Source organism: Podarcis gaigeae, assembly GCF_964106915.1.
Source record: "Podarcis gaigeae genome assembly, chromosome: 8".
Taxonomy (NCBI): Eukaryota; Metazoa; Chordata; class Lepidosauria; order Squamata; family Lacertidae; genus Podarcis; species Podarcis gaigeae.
Genome location: NC_139684.1, coordinates 11518409 through 11534762, shown reverse-complemented (window position 1 = coordinate 11534762; position 16354 = coordinate 11518409). Strand labels below are relative to the sequence as shown.

The 16354-nt window shown below is 46.3% G+C and overlaps 1 protein-coding gene across 8 annotated transcripts in view; it reads left to right on the top strand.

Annotated features, from left to right (window-relative positions):
* USP48 (ubiquitin specific peptidase 48) overlaps positions 1 to 16354 on the top strand; it is a 40006-nt gene that overhangs the window by 2615 nt on the left and 21037 nt on the right. For 4 of the 8 annotated variants that reach the window (XR_014567012.1, XR_014567013.1, XM_083750158.1 and 1 more), the window contains exons 3-12: positions 998 to 1154; positions 2525 to 2652; positions 3007 to 3131; positions 4126 to 4234; positions 5287 to 5420; positions 6009 to 6091; positions 6601 to 6780; positions 8535 to 8657; positions 10360 to 10509; positions 13337 to 13537. Coding sequence is in view for 6 of the 8 variants with exons in the window: in XM_083750158.1 (XP_083606284.1) it covers positions 998 to 1154; positions 2525 to 2652; positions 3007 to 3131; positions 4126 to 4234; positions 5287 to 5420; positions 6009 to 6091; positions 6601 to 6780; positions 8535 to 8657; positions 10360 to 10509; positions 13337 to 13537 (1390 nt within the window). In the remaining 2 variants the exon portion in view is untranslated. Of the gene's footprint in view, positions 1 to 997; positions 1155 to 2524; positions 2664 to 3006; positions 3132 to 4125; positions 4235 to 5286; positions 5421 to 6008; positions 6092 to 6600; positions 6781 to 8534; positions 8658 to 10359; positions 10510 to 13336; positions 13538 to 16354 lie in introns of those variants that run through there. The other 4 variants (XM_083750160.1, XM_083750161.1, XM_083750163.1 and 1 more) reach the window with 3 other exon arrangements.

Sequence of the window (16354 nt, the reverse complement as noted above, 5' to 3'; positions counted from 1 at the left end):
TACATTGTTTGGATTTTATTGACTTTTCTTTTATTCTGCTATGTTTGTTTAAATGTTAGACATATCGGGCATTTTATGGAAAGTCAGGGGAGAAACATGTTAAAAATGTAATTGTTAAATAAAGAGGAACAATGAACCTCCCTGTAAACCAAGGTTGGGGAGCCTGTAATTCAGGGGTCAGCAAACTTTTTCAGCAGGGGGCTCCTCCACGGTCCCTCAAACCTTGTGGAGGGCCGGACTATATTTTGAAAAAATAAATAAAATAAATGAATTCCTATTCCCCACAAATAACCCAGAGATGCATTTTAAATAAAAGGACACATTCTACTCATGTAAAAACACACTGATTCCTGGACCCTCCACGGGCTGGGTTTAGAAGGCGATTGGGCCGCATCTGGCCGCCGGGCCTTAGTTTGCCTACCATACTGTAGTTGGACTCCCAACTCCAGTCATCTCTGACGACTGGCTATGCTTACTGCGGCTGTTGAGGGACCACAGATGTTCCCCATCCCTGCTGTGAAGTCCTACAAATTCAACCCCCAAAACAAAAAACTATTACACAGGTCAAGTGCACTAAAGGCAGGATATATTGTCTTGAAAGGACCTTCCTGCTATCATCTTCTGGAGGCTCTTGGTTAACGTTGTGGAGGTAACCTCTTGGTGGTTTGCCTGCTGGGCGCCGTCCAGATGTTTTGGACCACAACTCCCATTGACTCCAGCCAGTGTTGGCTGTGTGATGGGACTGATGGGAGTTGGCGTCCAAAACATCTGGAGAGCACCAGGTTGGCAAAGGGCTGCCCTTGTGACCTGCTTGGTGATACAGTGGTACCTCTGGATAAGTACTTAATTCCTTCCGGAGGTCCGTACTTAACCTGAAACTGTTCTTAACCTGAAGCACCACTTTAGCTAATGGGCCTCCTGCTGCTGCCGCGCCGCTGGAGCACGATATCTGTTCTCATCCTGAACCTCAGTTGTGTGTTTCCCCTTCCCCTCACAGAATGCCTTTGTGGGCCTCACAAACCTGGGTGCCACCTGCTACGTCAACACTTTTCTGCAGATGTGGTTCTTGAATTTGGAGCTCCGCCAGGCGCTCTACTTGTGTCCAATTGCCCGCCCTGAGTACGTGACAGCAGAGGGCACCGCATCAAACAAGGGTAAGTTGGTCAGACTTTTCCCACTGCTCTGACAAGGCTCCGTCTGCTTGGAGGCTGCTACTGTGTCCTGATGTTTTATCTACTTACTATTGGCTTTTGTGGTCCTCTCAATCTAGCAGCGCTGCTTGGGCACTTGTTTCCATTTTACAGATAAGGGATAGAGTTTGAGAGAGGAGAGTTTTGCTGAAGGTCATGCTGTATATCCTGAGGCAGTGAATCAGTCTCTAGAGACCACAGTGGATTCTCATGGGCAGCACAGTATCTAAGCAGCAGCAAAGTCGCAAACAAACCTCGACAGAAAGGAAATCTAAATGAAGAGGAAAGCTTCCCTTTCTGAAAGGGTTTGGTTTTTTAAATTGTTATTCAGAATGGCACATCTTGTTAGTTTTTCAGTTGCCAGCAGATGATATGCTGTGTATATCCCTCCCAATGTGTAGCAAAGTGGGGCAGGGGGAGGTATTTTATAACAGAGTGTGTGCAGAGGGGGGTGACCATTGCCAATATGAGTATATGCGTCATGGTGGGTCAATTTCTGAAGGAATCCTCGACTGAAGGTACATTCTTTCACCTTTGGTGGACATGCCCAAGGATTAAGTCATTCTGGGAGATGATTTATAATGAAATGAAAAAGGTATTTAAATATACCTTCCTGAAGAAACCAGAGGCCTTTCTCCTGGGCATGGTCGGCCAATTGGTGCCAAAGAAGGATAGAACTTTCTTTATGTATGCTACAACAGCAAGAAAACTTATCGCAAAGCATTGGAAGACACAAGATTTACCCACCGGGGAAGAATGGCAGATGAAGTTGATGGACTACATGGAACTGGCGGAAATGACTGGCAGAATCCGAGACCAGGGAGAAGAGTCGGTGGAAGAAGATTGGAAAAAATTTAAAGACTATTTACAGAAACACTGTAAAATTAATGAATGTTAGAAGGATGCTGAAATGAAGTAAAATGGCTTTAGCAGAAATGTTATAAAGAATTAAGTAAAAAAAGATTGTTAATGAGCCAAAGGGGGGAAAAAGTAAGGTTAGATTGTATTAAGATAAATTATAGGACAAAAATTGAGAAAGATGGAAAGGATTTGCTGAAATAGCTAACTGAACTAGAACACAAAAAAGGGAGGTGTGAGGAGATTGTTGAAACAAGTAAATGAAAGATAAGATATGGAAATATTGGATGTGTTTTTAATTGTTTCTGTTTTTTGTTTCTGTTTTGTCAAGATAAGTAGTGTTTTTTGTTTTTCATGTATTGTATTGTTTTGCTTTGTTTAATGTTTGTTTCTTCTTTTTGTAATCTTCAAACCCTTAATAAATATTACTTTTTAAAAAAAACAATCTCTGAAGGAATCCTCTTGCCTTTTGATAGATTATGAGCCTCAGACGATTTGTGAGCACCTCCAGTACTTGTTTGCTTTGCTGCAGAACAGCAAGAGACGCTATATCGATCCATCAGGGTTTGTTAAAGCGCTGGGTTTGGACACAGGTCAGCAACAGGTAACGTTCGGGTGCGTGCGTGTGAGCGCGTGTTTTGCCTTGCTCTTTCTGCGGAAGCAGCTGCACATCAATCCGCTTGCCCTCTGTAATGCTAAGCCGCAGTTCCCTGAGCTGAGGGATGTTTTGCCACTGAAGAGGATGGCCCTATTCCATTCTTAATTTCCTTGTACATTGCTGAGGTGCCGTGCCATCCCCGAATCGATGCATTGAGGGGTGGTGGCGGTTGCTTTGCCGCCTCTTTAAAAGAGCTATCATGTATAACAAAAGAGCTAAGCACCCTCTTCATTTATTTTGTTAGTTTGTTAATTTACCTGTGTTATCAATGCTGCCTTTGCAACTGTACTGTTCCCCTAGGATGCTCAGGAGTTTTCCAAGCTGTTCATGTCCCTGTTGGAGGATACCCTAACCTCACAGAAAAACCCAGATGTGCGAGACATTGTCCAAAAGCAGTTTTGTGGAGAGTATGCCTACGTCACAGTGTAAGTTTCTCCTCTTCTTGGTCTTTTGGTGCTTTAGCTTTGTGTATTCCCAATTCAAAGTGCTGATTTTGATCTATAAATCCTAAACTGCCTCGGTCCAGTATACATGGAAGAGCGTCTCCACCTCCATCGTTCTGCCTGGACACTGAGGTCCAGCGCTGAGGGCCTTCTGGTGGTTCCCTCACTGCGAGAAGCCAAGTTACAGGGAACCAGGCAGACGGCCTTCTCAGTAGTGGCACCCGCCCTGTGGAACGCCCTCCCACCGGATGTCAAAGAGAAAAATAACTTCCAAACTTTTAGAAGCCATCTGAAGGCAGCCCTGTTTAGGGAAGCTTTTAATGTTTAATAGGTGATTGTATTTTAGTGTTTTGTTGGAAGCCGCCCAGAGTGGCTGGGGAAACCCAGCCAGATGGGCGGGGTATAAGTTGTTGTTGTTGTTGTTGTTGGGTATAAGTTGTTGTTGTTGTTATTATTATTATTATTGTGTGGCTTAGGACCCCAGTACCTCAAGGACCATCTCTCCAACCAACCAAGACCCTACTATCATCTTCCTAGGCCCTTCTCCATGTGCCCCCTCCATGGGAGGTCCAGAGGGTGGCAACATGAGATCAGGCCCTTTTCCGTGGTGGCTCCCCATTTGTGGAATGCTTTCCCCAGGGTAGCTTGCCTGGCACCACCGTTTTAGGTTCAGTGCAAAAAATTCCTTTTTAATCAGGCCTTTGGGTTTTAACGATATATATGGCCTTTTTGCGTGGATAGGATGTTTTTATAGTAGTTTTTGGAAAACAAAATTGTTTTGTTTTTACAAAAAAATACTGGTTTTAATGTATATATTATATATATGTTTGGTTTTTGCTTAAAATGCTGTCAGTTTCTTTGAGCTGCCATGAGAAAAAAGTGACCAATGAATTTAATAAATAATGATATCCGTGATTTCTGAAGAAGTAATTCTTCTTGAGGTAGTCTTCAGCGGTGTTTTTCCCCTCTTCCCCAGCTGCAACCAGTGTGGCAGAGAGTCCAAACTTATATCAAAATTTTATGAGCTTGAGTTGAACATCCAGGGCCACAAGCAACTGTCAGACTGCATCACAGAGTTTCTGAAGGTATCAACTCTTCCTTGGGAGTTTTCTCCTTGTCACTTTCATCCTCCAGCCTGTTACGGTTTGAGGCCAATTTCCTTTCGGCTGCTCTTTGCTTTATCTCAAGGGTGGGATCTGAATAGAGGGGATTGATCCTAGTTGGACCTAATTTTTGCATATGTCGTTTAGTTTGTTGGTCCTTTGGGGATTTTTGTGCCTCAGAAGGATAATCTTAAGTGTGGTCTCTGTCAAATTAGCAACATTATAAATACTATTTTAATAGGTTCAAAATGTGATTATTAATAAATGGATATTTATTTTTTGTTTGAGGGTTTTTTAACATATAAAAAGTTTATTTCATGAAATTTCTGCACTGCTTGATTATTTTAAAAAGGCCTCAAAGTCATATGCAAAGAGAATAAATTGATTAGGATATTTTCTGAAAAAGGAGATTAAGAAGGGTCCTGCTTTCTTTACTGTCTCCAGATGTAGACAGTTTGGTTTCAGCTTCTGCGTATCAAGTGACAGCCCCCCTCTGGTCTCCTGCCATAGAAGCTGTTCCCAGAATACAGTGGTGCCTCGCAAGACGAAAAGAATCCGTTCCGCGAGTCTCTTCGTCTTGCGGTTTTTTCGTCTTGCGAAGCAAGCCCATTAGCGGATTAGCGCTATTAGCGCGGCTTAGAGCTATTAGTGGCTTAGCGGATCAGCTGATAAGCGGCTTAGCGGATCAGCTGATTAGCGGCTTGGGAAAAAGGGGGGGAAAGGAAAAAAACCCTGCAGGAACTCGCAAGACATTTTCGTCTTGCGAAGCAAGCCCATAGGAAATTTGTTTTGCAAAGCACCTCCAAAACGGAAAACCCGTTTGTCTAGCGGGTTTTCCGTCTTGCGAGGCATTCGTCTTGCGGGGCACCACTGTACCACTGAAGGAAGACCCATAGGCATGCTTGACACTCTTTCCATGCATGGATTCAGGAGCTGAAGAGTGGATTTGATGTCTGTTTCCACCTAGGTGAAATTCTAGCCTGCCTCAGGGGTATACAGGTGACTTTTGTTCCATTTGTCTCTTGCTTGGCTAGGAAGAAAAGTTGGAAGGGGACAACCGCTACTTCTGTGAGACCTGCCAGAGCAAGCAGAACGCCACCCGCAGGATCCGTCTCCTCAGCCTCCCATGCACCCTCAACCTGCAGCTCATGCGCTTCGTGTTTGACAGGCAAGCATCTCTTCTTGTCCCATCACCCCAGGGTGGGAGCCTTCAGAGCTGCTGTGGTCAGATCCCTCTATACTGGAAGAAGGCAGGCTTACGCTTACACCCCCCCCCCCCAATTTATTTTATTTCACAAAATACAACAAGCACTTCAGAGCAGTTTACAAAAGGAGATAAAACAAACGAAATTATCAATAAGAAAAATAACAAGGGAAATAGCAAGGGATTAAAACTTGCATCAGCTTTGTAAACATTTGGGTAGGCTTGCCTAAACAAAAATGGTTTCAGCAGTTGCTAAGAAGAGGACAGAAAAGGCTCCTGCCTGCTGTCAGTATAGGTGCTGCAACACGAAAAGATCGATTTCTTACCAAGGCGGAATTGATATTACGCGACATCTATAACAGTGCCGCAGATCAAACTGAACGGGACAAGATAACTGTTTGGTGGATTTGTAGCTGGTTGATGGACTTAACCCGAAGCTCACTAGCGGTTCCTCATCATCCTGGAAAAAAGTGACAAGTGGGGTGCCGCAGGTGCGTTGTGAGTTGCCAAACTCGGCCTTACCGTTTGCTCTTTCTTCCCTTGCTTCCTTAGGCAAACAGGCCACAAGAAGAAGCTGAACGCCTACATCGAGTTCTCAGAATTGCTGGACATGGAGCCCTACATGGAAGACAAAGGTGAGGTTATGATCTTACGTAGCCAAGTAGCAGCTTGTGTTTGGGCATGAAGGGGTGGCAGTTGGTGCTGGTCTACTAGGCCAAACAGGGCACCGCCCCAGCGGTCTCACTGCCCTTCGCCAGACCCTGCCTTGCCTGCCTTCTTACTTACCACCAGTCCAGGTTTGTGGCACTTGCTGTCAGCATCCTCAAACTCAGTGTTTCCCCATCTAGAACTCAAAAAGGAGGAGGGCAGAGGCAAAAGTAGGTCACTCTGGCACCACCCTGCTGTTGAGCTCCCTGCTTTCTATCCTGCTAATCCCAGTGTACACCAACCATGGCCCAAGGGGTTGGGGACAAAAAGGCTGATCTCTGCCTCCCAGTAGATTACAATGGCAAAGCTGGTAACGCCATAAACGCTGTAGGGGCTATTCTCTCTGCCAACCCTTTGCGTTGCAGGGGGTTGGACTAGATGACCTGCGGGTCCCTTCCAATGCTACAGTTCTCTGATTCTGTGACCCTCCTTCCAGCCAGCATCTTTGTCTATGAGCTGAGTGCAGTCCTCATCCACCGTGGCGTGAGCGCGTACTCCGGCCACTACATTGCCCACGTGAAGGACCCTCAGACGGGAGAGTGGTACCGGTTCAACGATGAAGAGATAGAGAAGATGGAGGGCAAGAAGCTGCAGCTGGGGGCAGAAGAAGACCTAGGTAAGACCTCGCCGAAAACACGCAGAGGAGGCCCTGGCTCCTATAAGCAGTTAGGAGTCAAACCATTTGGAGCAGGCATGGTGGGGGAGACACCTTCTGTCCCTCCAAGTGTCCAAATCTGGTGCAGTTGCCCTGACTGCCTCTATGCTTTCAGGCTCAGTTCACCAAATTCCAGATTCAGTCCATAAAGCGCAGGGCCTTGATGTCTGTGCCCTGGCTTGCATTTGCCTGGGTCCTGCGTTCATTGCCTTAGGCACTTCCCCGAGAATGGTTTGCAGGGTGTCAGCAAGCGACAGGGCCTTTTTGGTTACGGGCCCCTCTTTTGGTCTTTGGAATTCTCTTCCTAGTAAAGCCTACCTTTTGCCATTATTAATGTGGTTTCAGCATAACTGCTCTCTGAGGTACAGTGGTGCCCCGCAAGACGAATGCCTCGCAAGACGGAAAACCCGCTAGACAAAAGGGTTTTTCCGTTTTGGAGGTGCTTCGCAAAACGAATTTCCTATGGGCTTGCTTCGCAAGACGAAAATGTCTTGCGAGTTCCTACGGGTTTTTTTTCCTCCCCCCCCTTTTCCCAAGCCGCTAAGCCGCTTATCAGCTGATCCGCTAAGCCGCTTAACAGCTGATCTGCTAAGCCGCTTAACAGCTGATTCGCTAAGCCGCTAATAGCCCTAATCCGCTAAGCCGCTAATGGGCTTGCTTCGCAAGACGAAAAAACCGCAAGACGAAGAGACTCGCGGAATGGATTCTTTTCGTCTTGCAAGGTACCACTGTATTTGAGAGAACATGATTATGTTTCTGTGTTATATCTTCTTTGGATGTTATTGAATTAGACCCGATGGTCATTTTTAATGGTGTGTGTGTAAGGTGCCTAGAGGCATTTTGTATTAGATGACAAATTTAACTCCCAAGGCCAGGGAATTGAGAGAGTCATCGCTCAGCACCATCTAGAGGGCCACAGGATAGAGAAGACTGCCTGTCTCTGTCCTGTGAGCACTCCTGGATTGACGCACTGTGGGGATCCTTTGGCCCTTCAGATATTGCTGAATTACAACTCCCATCATTCCTAGATGTGCCGACCCGGGCTGATGGGAGTTGTAGTTTCAGCAACATCCAAAGGGCCAAAAGCTGGGTATGCCTGGTGTATTGGGACCAGCAAAGGGGTAACTAGTCAGTTGCCGTTTCCATCAGCAATAAAGCTTCTTGTGCCTTGGCATAATTATCCCCAGAAGAAACAGCTCCATTAACGTGTTTACGCAACCCACGTTTGGTGAGGCTTGTGTGTGCTAAGGGGTGTGTATCTGATAGCTCCAAATTGCTGGCTCTCATGAGGCCCTTTGGAAGTAACCACCTTCAGTCTTGGCTCCTTGCTCTGTGCTGTCTTCCTTCCTCACGTGCTTGGCAGGTGATGTGAACGGGGCATCCATTAAAAAGTAAACACGTTAATGGGGGGGTACATGGGGATCCACCCAAATAAATTTGGCACTCTGGCAAAGCTGCAGAAGTGGGGTGGGAGGGTCTGGCCAAAGGTTAGCTGCATTGAACCTGGCAGATGAAGCACTCTGGATGGGGTGAGATGCAGGGCAATGCCTTGCTAGGACGGAATGCTCAGCAACCCAGGAGCCACCACTGAAAAGGCCCCATCACAGATCAGCGAGTTTAGGGGGAAGAGCGTTCCAAGTTCTGCTTCCATGACAGGAGAGAGAGAGCAGATGTCTCAGGGCTTCTCTTGTGCTTGGCTTCTCTCTCCCCACTAGAGCCTTCTAAATCTCAGACTCGGAAGCTCAAATGCGGGAAGGGGGTTTACCGCTCTCGGAACGCCTACATGCTGGTGTACAGGCTGCAGACCCGGGAGAAATCGCTGAGTGTTGAAATTCCAGGTAAGGCTGGAGTTGGAGTTTTGTGTGCTTGTGTGTTGTCCATTCTTTCCCCCTCTGTGCACCCAGGGTGTGGCAATTGCCTGGAGCGTGTGTGTGTGTGCAGGCAAACCCGTTGTGGGGCACATGTTAAGCTAAGCAAGCCACCTTGTGTCCACTCAGCAAATGTTAGGGAACAGGTGGTGATGTTTTCTTTCTTCCCCCAAATAGTTAGCTTGCTGAGTCAAAGGGGGAATGCTAGGTGTGTTTTATACAGTCATACCTCGGCTTACAGACGCTTCAGGTTGTGCATTTTCGGGTTGCGCAGTGCGCCGAACCCAGAAGTACCGGAACGGGTTACTTCCGGGTTTCAGTGCATGCGCAGAAGCGCCGAATCGCAACCCGCGTGTGCGCAGACGCAGTGCTGCAGGTTGCAAACACTGCGGGTTGCGAATGTGCCTCCCGCACGGATCATGTTCACAACCCGAGTGTCCACTGTATAAATTTATCTGAGTCCCCATTTCAGTTGATCACTTGCCCATCCAGTTCTTTCTTCCTAGCTCTTAGGGCATAGAGAGCCACCTTATAAGTAACAGAGTCATCAGTATCACTCTGCAGCCATTTCACACTGACCACCCTGGTTAGATTTGTTTCCTTTGTGTGAAAAGGACTGTTATGAATCAATTTCTTGGGTCTGTATATAGTGCATGTAAGTAATGGCAAATGTCCTCTACACATGGTTCCCACCAAGAGATGTTTTATATTGGTTGAGGAGGTGGCAAGTCAGCTTGGTGGTTGCATCAGAAACCTTACATGAGCTTAATCCTCCTTTGGTGGAAACCTGTAAATTACTCTCAAGAAAACATTGGCTCGGGGGGGGCGTTATTATTGGGGGCAAATTGCCTCTGAATGCCATTTGCTGTGGCTCATAAGTGGAGAGCGTACTGTTGCACATGGGTCCCATAAGGGCATAGGGCATAGACCTCCAGGTATAGGGCGGTGTATAAAATGAATAAATAATAATAATTAATAATAATTTTGTGTTGGCCACTGTGCCACCAGGATAGTGGACTAGGTGGGTCCATTTTGGCTTGCTCCAGCTGCAGCCAGACTCTTCTGATATTTTTATTTTGGGGGTCTCCTCTCAAAGAGGGGGTTTCCAACCCCATATACACCCACTTGACTCCCTCGGTCAGCAGAACAGGCACTACTGCAGGTGCAACGTAATATCTGTTCTGCATTTATAAGAACTCAATATTTCAGTGTGGGAGCACCTGCACTCTGGAACTCCCTGCCTATTGATATCGGAGAGCTGCCTTCACTGTACTATTTTTGGCACCTGCAAACAACATCACTGTTAAGAGAAAGCCTACCCAGATGTTTAGAGAGTTGGTGCAGGTTTTAATCTGTTTTTATTCTATAGTTCTATGAATGTTTGTTCAAAAGTCTGCAATTACTGTTGTTAATCCTTATTTATAGTTTGATTTTTTTAAAAATCTGTTTTGTTAAACTGCTTTTTTGGTTTCTTTTGGAATCAAGCAACATATGAATTTGATGAAACAAGATGTTTTCCCTGGGGTGAATGGATGTCTGTGGGAATGACTCTCAGTCAAGGCTTTTAGGGGTGTAGCAAAGGGCTTCCTCTTTCTTTTGTGGGGGATGAGGGCCGGGCTCCATTCTCAGTCCTAATTCTGTTGCTTGTCCCCCTCCCCCCCCAATTGGCCAGCTTTTTTGCAAGAGCTGGTAGAGAGGGACAACAGCAAGTTTGAGGAGTGGTGCACAGAGATGGCCGAGATGCGCAAGCAGAGCGTGGCCAGGGGCAAGATCAAGCACGAGGAGGTGAAGGAGCTCTACCAGAAGTTGCCTGCCAAAGCTGGTCTGTAAGATCTTCCATTTGTCTTTAAAAAAAAAAAAAAAATATTTGCAGTATTGCATGTTAAGGATAAGACTGTTGTAGGCGAGATTTGGAGGGTGGGGTGACGAGTAAGCCTCCTGAGGCTCCATCGAAGTGCCTTCCATCCCTGCCCCGCACCCACACAGTGCAAGCAGACATCAATGAAAGCTTTGCAAGAATTATCTTCCCAAATTCACATCAGCTGTGCTCTCTCTCTCTCTCTCTCTCGGGCATGTCTAAAAACATCTAAACACGTGAAAGCATTTAAAATTTGCCTTGCATTCCCCCTGCTCCCAATGTTTGGCTCTCTAATGAAGCCTTCCTAATCAGCAATATTTATATTACTTTTAGGGATGCGGGTGGCGCTGTGGGTAAAAACCTCAGTGCCTAGGATTTGCCGATCGCATGGTCAGCGGTTCGAATCCCTGCGGCGGGGTGCGCTCCAGTCGCTCGGTCCCAGCGCCTGCCAACCTAGCAGTTCGAAAGCACCCCCGGGTGCAAGTAGATAAATAGGGACCGCTTACTAGCGGGAAGGTAAACGACGTTTCCGTGTGCGGCTCTGGCTCGCCAGATGCAGCTTGTCACGCTGGCCACGTGACCCGGAAGTGTCTGCGGACAGCGCTGGCTCCCGGCCTATAGAGTGAGATGAGCGCACAACCCTAGAGTCTGGCAAGACTGGCCCGTACGGCAGGGGTACCTTTACCTTTATATTACTTTTATCAAATCCTGTGGCGTCTAGTTCCGGCCTGGAAAATTTCTGCATCTCTTGGTAAAGATAATCACTGCTGGCAACACTTGGAAGCAGTTGGCCAGCCGCCTTAGTCTTAAATCCCAAGAGGAAATATTGGAACAACGTGTTGCATGGACATTGGGTGCCAGCCAAGTTTCCCTTTTGGTTTTTCCGGATAGTCTAATGTTCTGTACAGTACAACTAAACTGCTGCTAGGCCCCAAGATATTTGTCTACCTGTTCTTCTGTCAACCTAGGGTGTTTTACGATCTGCAGTGACTTAAAATATTAAGAAACATGGCCACTGCTCTGTTTACTGAAGTGTTTGCTGCTCTGGGCTGCTTTATCAGGAAGGGCAGGATGTAAAATAAATAACAAAATAATTTTAGATTCAGGTGTTGGTCTGATGCAGTTGAAATAAAAAAAAATTTTAAAAATTGTCCAGTAGCACCTTAGAGACCAACTAAGTTTGTTCTGGGTATAAGCTTTCATGCGCATGCCACAGGTCTTCAGATAATTTTACTTTACTTTATTGAGAGCCAGTGTGGTGTAGTGGTTAGAGTGTCAGAGTAGGACCTGGGAGAGACCAGGGTTCAAATCCCCGCCCCCTTCAGCCATGAAACTCACTGGGTGCCTCTCAGCCCAGCTCTGCCTTGTGGGGTTGTTGTGGGGAGAAAATGGAGAGGGGGAGAACCGTGCATTGCCACCTTGAGCTTCTGGGAGAGATAGGTAGGCTATAAATGAAATGAGATAAATGATGACATGTGGCAGAACGAACTGTTCCACTGTGGGCAAGGCTGGGGTGGTGTTGGTGTCCTTTAACGCTTCCCTTGTACAAATGACTCTTAAAAAAACACAAACCAGGACCAAGTATATTGGAAAGGGTGTGTCTAGCCCAACCTTCACTGTCAATTGCACTAGTTTTCCACCTGCATAGAGTTACTTTACATTAAGGGAGCAGTCACATGCATGGTTTGCTCCTTCATACATCCATCAGCTGAGGTTGTTCATCCTCATTTTGGCTCAGTGCAGGGGAAAAAGTGAGCAGCTGGGATGTGGGTGGGCTGATGGAGCCTCTGTTTTGCTCTGGGTGTGTGTGTGTGAGAGAGAGAGAGAGAGAGAGACAGAGAGAGAGAGAGAGAACACACATCACCATGCGGCTACATTTTCAGTGGCCTAAGCCCCTTTGTTGCTTTACCCCCCAAATAGCTGGAGGACCTTCTGAGGGTGGGGTGCTATAGTTAATTTTCTGAAGTTCAGGTTGTTGTCCTTTTTTACAAGTGTTATGCTTTCACAGTCTGTCTTAGCCCTAAGCAGAGTAGGCCCATAGCAATTAACTGACAAGACTAACTTGGGTGCACTAATTTCCAGAGCTGCCTGCTTGGTGTTGACCCACAATGTGGCCTTTTTAGTGGTGGCTCCCCAGTTGTGCAGCTCCCTCCCTAGCAAAGTGTGCCTGCCTCCATCATTACTCCCTTCCAGGAAGAATTTTAAAATATTCCTGTTTACCCAGGTGTGTTCCGTGGCTGCATAATACTATCCCAGGCAACCCTAGAATCCAATCATTGGATGGAAGGATGTTCTTAACTCTTTCAAATTGCTTTTAGGGTTTTTTAAAAACTAACTTATTTTAGATGTTATCTGTAATAGTTTTTAATGTTGTTTCATTCTGTTTTCGAAGTGCTTGCTACGCTTTTGTTTCAACTGCTACATCTGTTTTCCACCCTAGACTACTTAGGGAGAGAGGGAGGGATATAAATTAATGGACTCATAGAATTGTACTGTTGGAAAGGGACCCAAGGGTCATCTACTCCAACCCCCTCCAATGCAGGAATCACAACTATAAATTATTTCAACGGGTCTACTCTGAGTAGGGCAGACTTGGATACAACCCAGTTTGTTTGTTTCTTGCCAAGTTGAAGATTAGATTGTTTAGATTTTGAGTTTTGCTGGCCAGGGGGTGGAGTGTATGATCATGAAGCTTCACCGGTCAAGGCAGACACTCTTGGTGAGCCCAAGCAAACAGGGCTTGTGGCTCTGATGCCCCACCCCAGCCCTCCTGTCCTCCTCCTCCTTCCAGGCTGCCCCTATGACTTCGTGTCTCTTGAATGGCTGCAGCAGTGGCTGGATGAGTCAACGCCCCCCAAGCCCATCGATAACACGGCCTGCCTGTGCTCTCACGGAAAGTTGCACCCGGACAAAATACCCACCGTCAAAAGGGTCTCTGAATATGTCGCTGATTACTTCTACAAGAGATATGGAGGAGGACCCAGGCTGACAGGTAAGCCAAACCCCAGAAGGCAGCATGTCCCAGGAGACCTTAGCTCAGGGGTCAGCAAACTTTTTCAGCCGGGGGCTGGTCCACTGCCCCTCAGACCTTGTGGGGGGCTGGACTATATTTTGAAGGGGAAAAAAATGAACGAATTCCTATGCCCCACAAATAACCCAGAGATGCATTTGAAAGAAAAGCACACATTTGACTCATGTTAAAACACCAGGCAAGCCCCACAAATGAACCCAGAGATGCATTTTGAATAAAAGGACACATTCTACTCATGTAAAAACATGCTGATTCCCAGACCCTCCATGGCCCGGATTTAAAAGGTGATTGGGCCGGATCCGGCCCCGGGCCTTAGCTTGCCTACCCATGGCTTAGCTCCTCGCCACTTTTGCCTTCCGCATCATCTTGTGATGGTTGGACCACCCTGCCTTGTTAGAGGAGCGACCAGTCACGATGGCTCTGCTCTGTCTTCACGGTTGGAGGCAGTAAATCCATCTCAATGCCGGTTACTGGAAGCTGCAGGAGGGAAGAATTGTTCTGCTTGCAGGTCTCCAATAACGAGCACCTGGTTGAGAATAAGAGACTGGACTGGACGGGCCATTGGCTTCATCCAGCAAGGCTTTTATGCTCTTACTAGAGTTCCATAACTTTTGATTGTTTGTTTATTGAATTTATATCCCACCAGTTTTTCCAGGGAGCTCAAGGTGGCATTTAATCCTCACCACAACCCTGTGAGGTAGGTTAGGCTGAGAGGCAGTGACTGGCCCCAGAGCTCACCCAGTAAGTTTCATGGCTGAGGGGGTGGGATTTGAACCCTCTCCTCTAAGGCAGTGTTTCCCAACCTTGTGCCTCCAGATGTTTTTGGCCTACAACTCCCATCATCCCTAGCTAGCAAGACCAGTGGTCAGGGATGATGGGAGTTGTAGGCCAAAAACATCTGGAGGCACAAGGTTGGGAAACACTGCTCTAAGGTCCTGCTATTCCCACACTCGAACCACTCCACATGTGAGCAACGGGAGCCACTTGTTCCTTATGGAATCTATCCTGTGGCTGGGGCCAAACAACAGTGTTTAAATAGGGCAAATTAAACCAAGTGATAAAAAGTGCATACTATTTGGAAAGAGGAGGTGAATGGATTGGTTAACAACAACAACCACACACCCTTGAAACCTCCTCCTCTTGATACTGCCTTCCAAGTGGCAGAGTGCCAGCAAAATCTATTTTGCAGCACATGTGTTAACCTCCAAATGCTTACTCCACACTCTCTTCTGGTCCCATGCCTTTCTGCAGCTGAGAGAGCTCTTTGCTGCCCTGGCTGGTAAACTCACCTTCCTCTCAATTATGCCTCTCCCCCTCCCAAGTTCGTTCCTGCCAGCTGCTGTTCTCAGGGCTGAATCTCGAGATGAAAGCTGTGAAGCTGATTCGCAAAGGCTGAGAGTGAAGCTGACACTCTCAGACTGAGGTTTCCCCTTTCCATAAAGCGCTTAGCCATCTCTCTCCTCCAGACAGGAACTGGCTGGTGTGCGTGTCTTTAATTGCCACTTAGTTATAATAGCATTTATAAGCTGCCAACTTGTTGTTTTTTTTAAATTGCATGCAAGAGTGTTAAAGCATCTCAAAGAGTTCTGTCCAGTGTTAGTCCTATTTTACGTAGAGCTACTGACATTAATGGCTACAGCTAAGTTAGGTCCATTCATTTCGATAGGTTTGCCTGGAGTAAAACCTAGTTGGAGGTGCCCCAGAGATAACAGGAAAAAATGACCCATGCAGAATCAGACTAACTCTCTAACCACACTTGGCAATGCAAGCTTTACAGCAAATGTCAAAATATCAACACAGTAGAGGTGCTTGCCTACAATGTTCCCAAGTGCTGGTGCTGCTACGCTGAAAGCCTTAGTTTGGGTAGTCATAAACAGAGTTCTCCTCCATGGGATGTGGAAGGGGCACTGGTAGCTCAGTGGTGTAGCATCTGCCGGGCAAGCAGAAGTCCCATGTTCAATCCCCATCTCTAGGTAGGGCTGGGGGAGACACTCTGCCAAAAGCCCCAGAGAGCCACTGCTGCCAGTCAGTGTAGACAGTACTGAGCTAGATGGAGCAATGGTCTGGCTTGGTATAGGGCAGCATCCTGTGTCCCTATGTCTCCCGTTCTACAGGCAGGAGAAAGGTTAACTGCTTGATACAATCAGGGAAGTTTATTTTTTTAAAATAAATTATATTTTATTAATTTTCCATAGATTCGTGCCACATTACAATTTCTATTAAATTTTCGGTTTTTGACTTCCTTCGGCTTCTCTGCCAATCATCCAAATTCTAATTTTTTTAAATGCACATTTCCAAATTTTGATATTGCCTTTATACCTACCCCCCCCCACTTCTATTTTGCCTTTTTACAATATTTCTTATACTGTTACAGAGCTTCTCTAAATGCCACTAACGTTATTCCATTATCACTTATACATTCCCAGTATTCAACTAATTTTCCCCAGTCCTCGATGAACTTTTGATCTCGTAGATATCTGATCTTCCCAGTCAGTTTATCAAGTTCTGCATAGTCCATCAGCTTCATTCTCCATTCCTCCAACGTTGGTATTTGTTCTTGTTTCCATTTCTGAGCCAGTAATATTCTTGCCGCTGTTACTGCATATTGGAAAAGTTTGTGGTCCTTTCTATTTATTTCATTACCAACAATTCCTAAGAGAAAAGCCTCTGGTTGCTTAACAAATGTATATTTCAACATTTTTTTCAGCTCATTATATATCGACTCCCAGAAGCTTTTCACTTTCTTACATTCCCACCACATATGATAGAATGTACCAT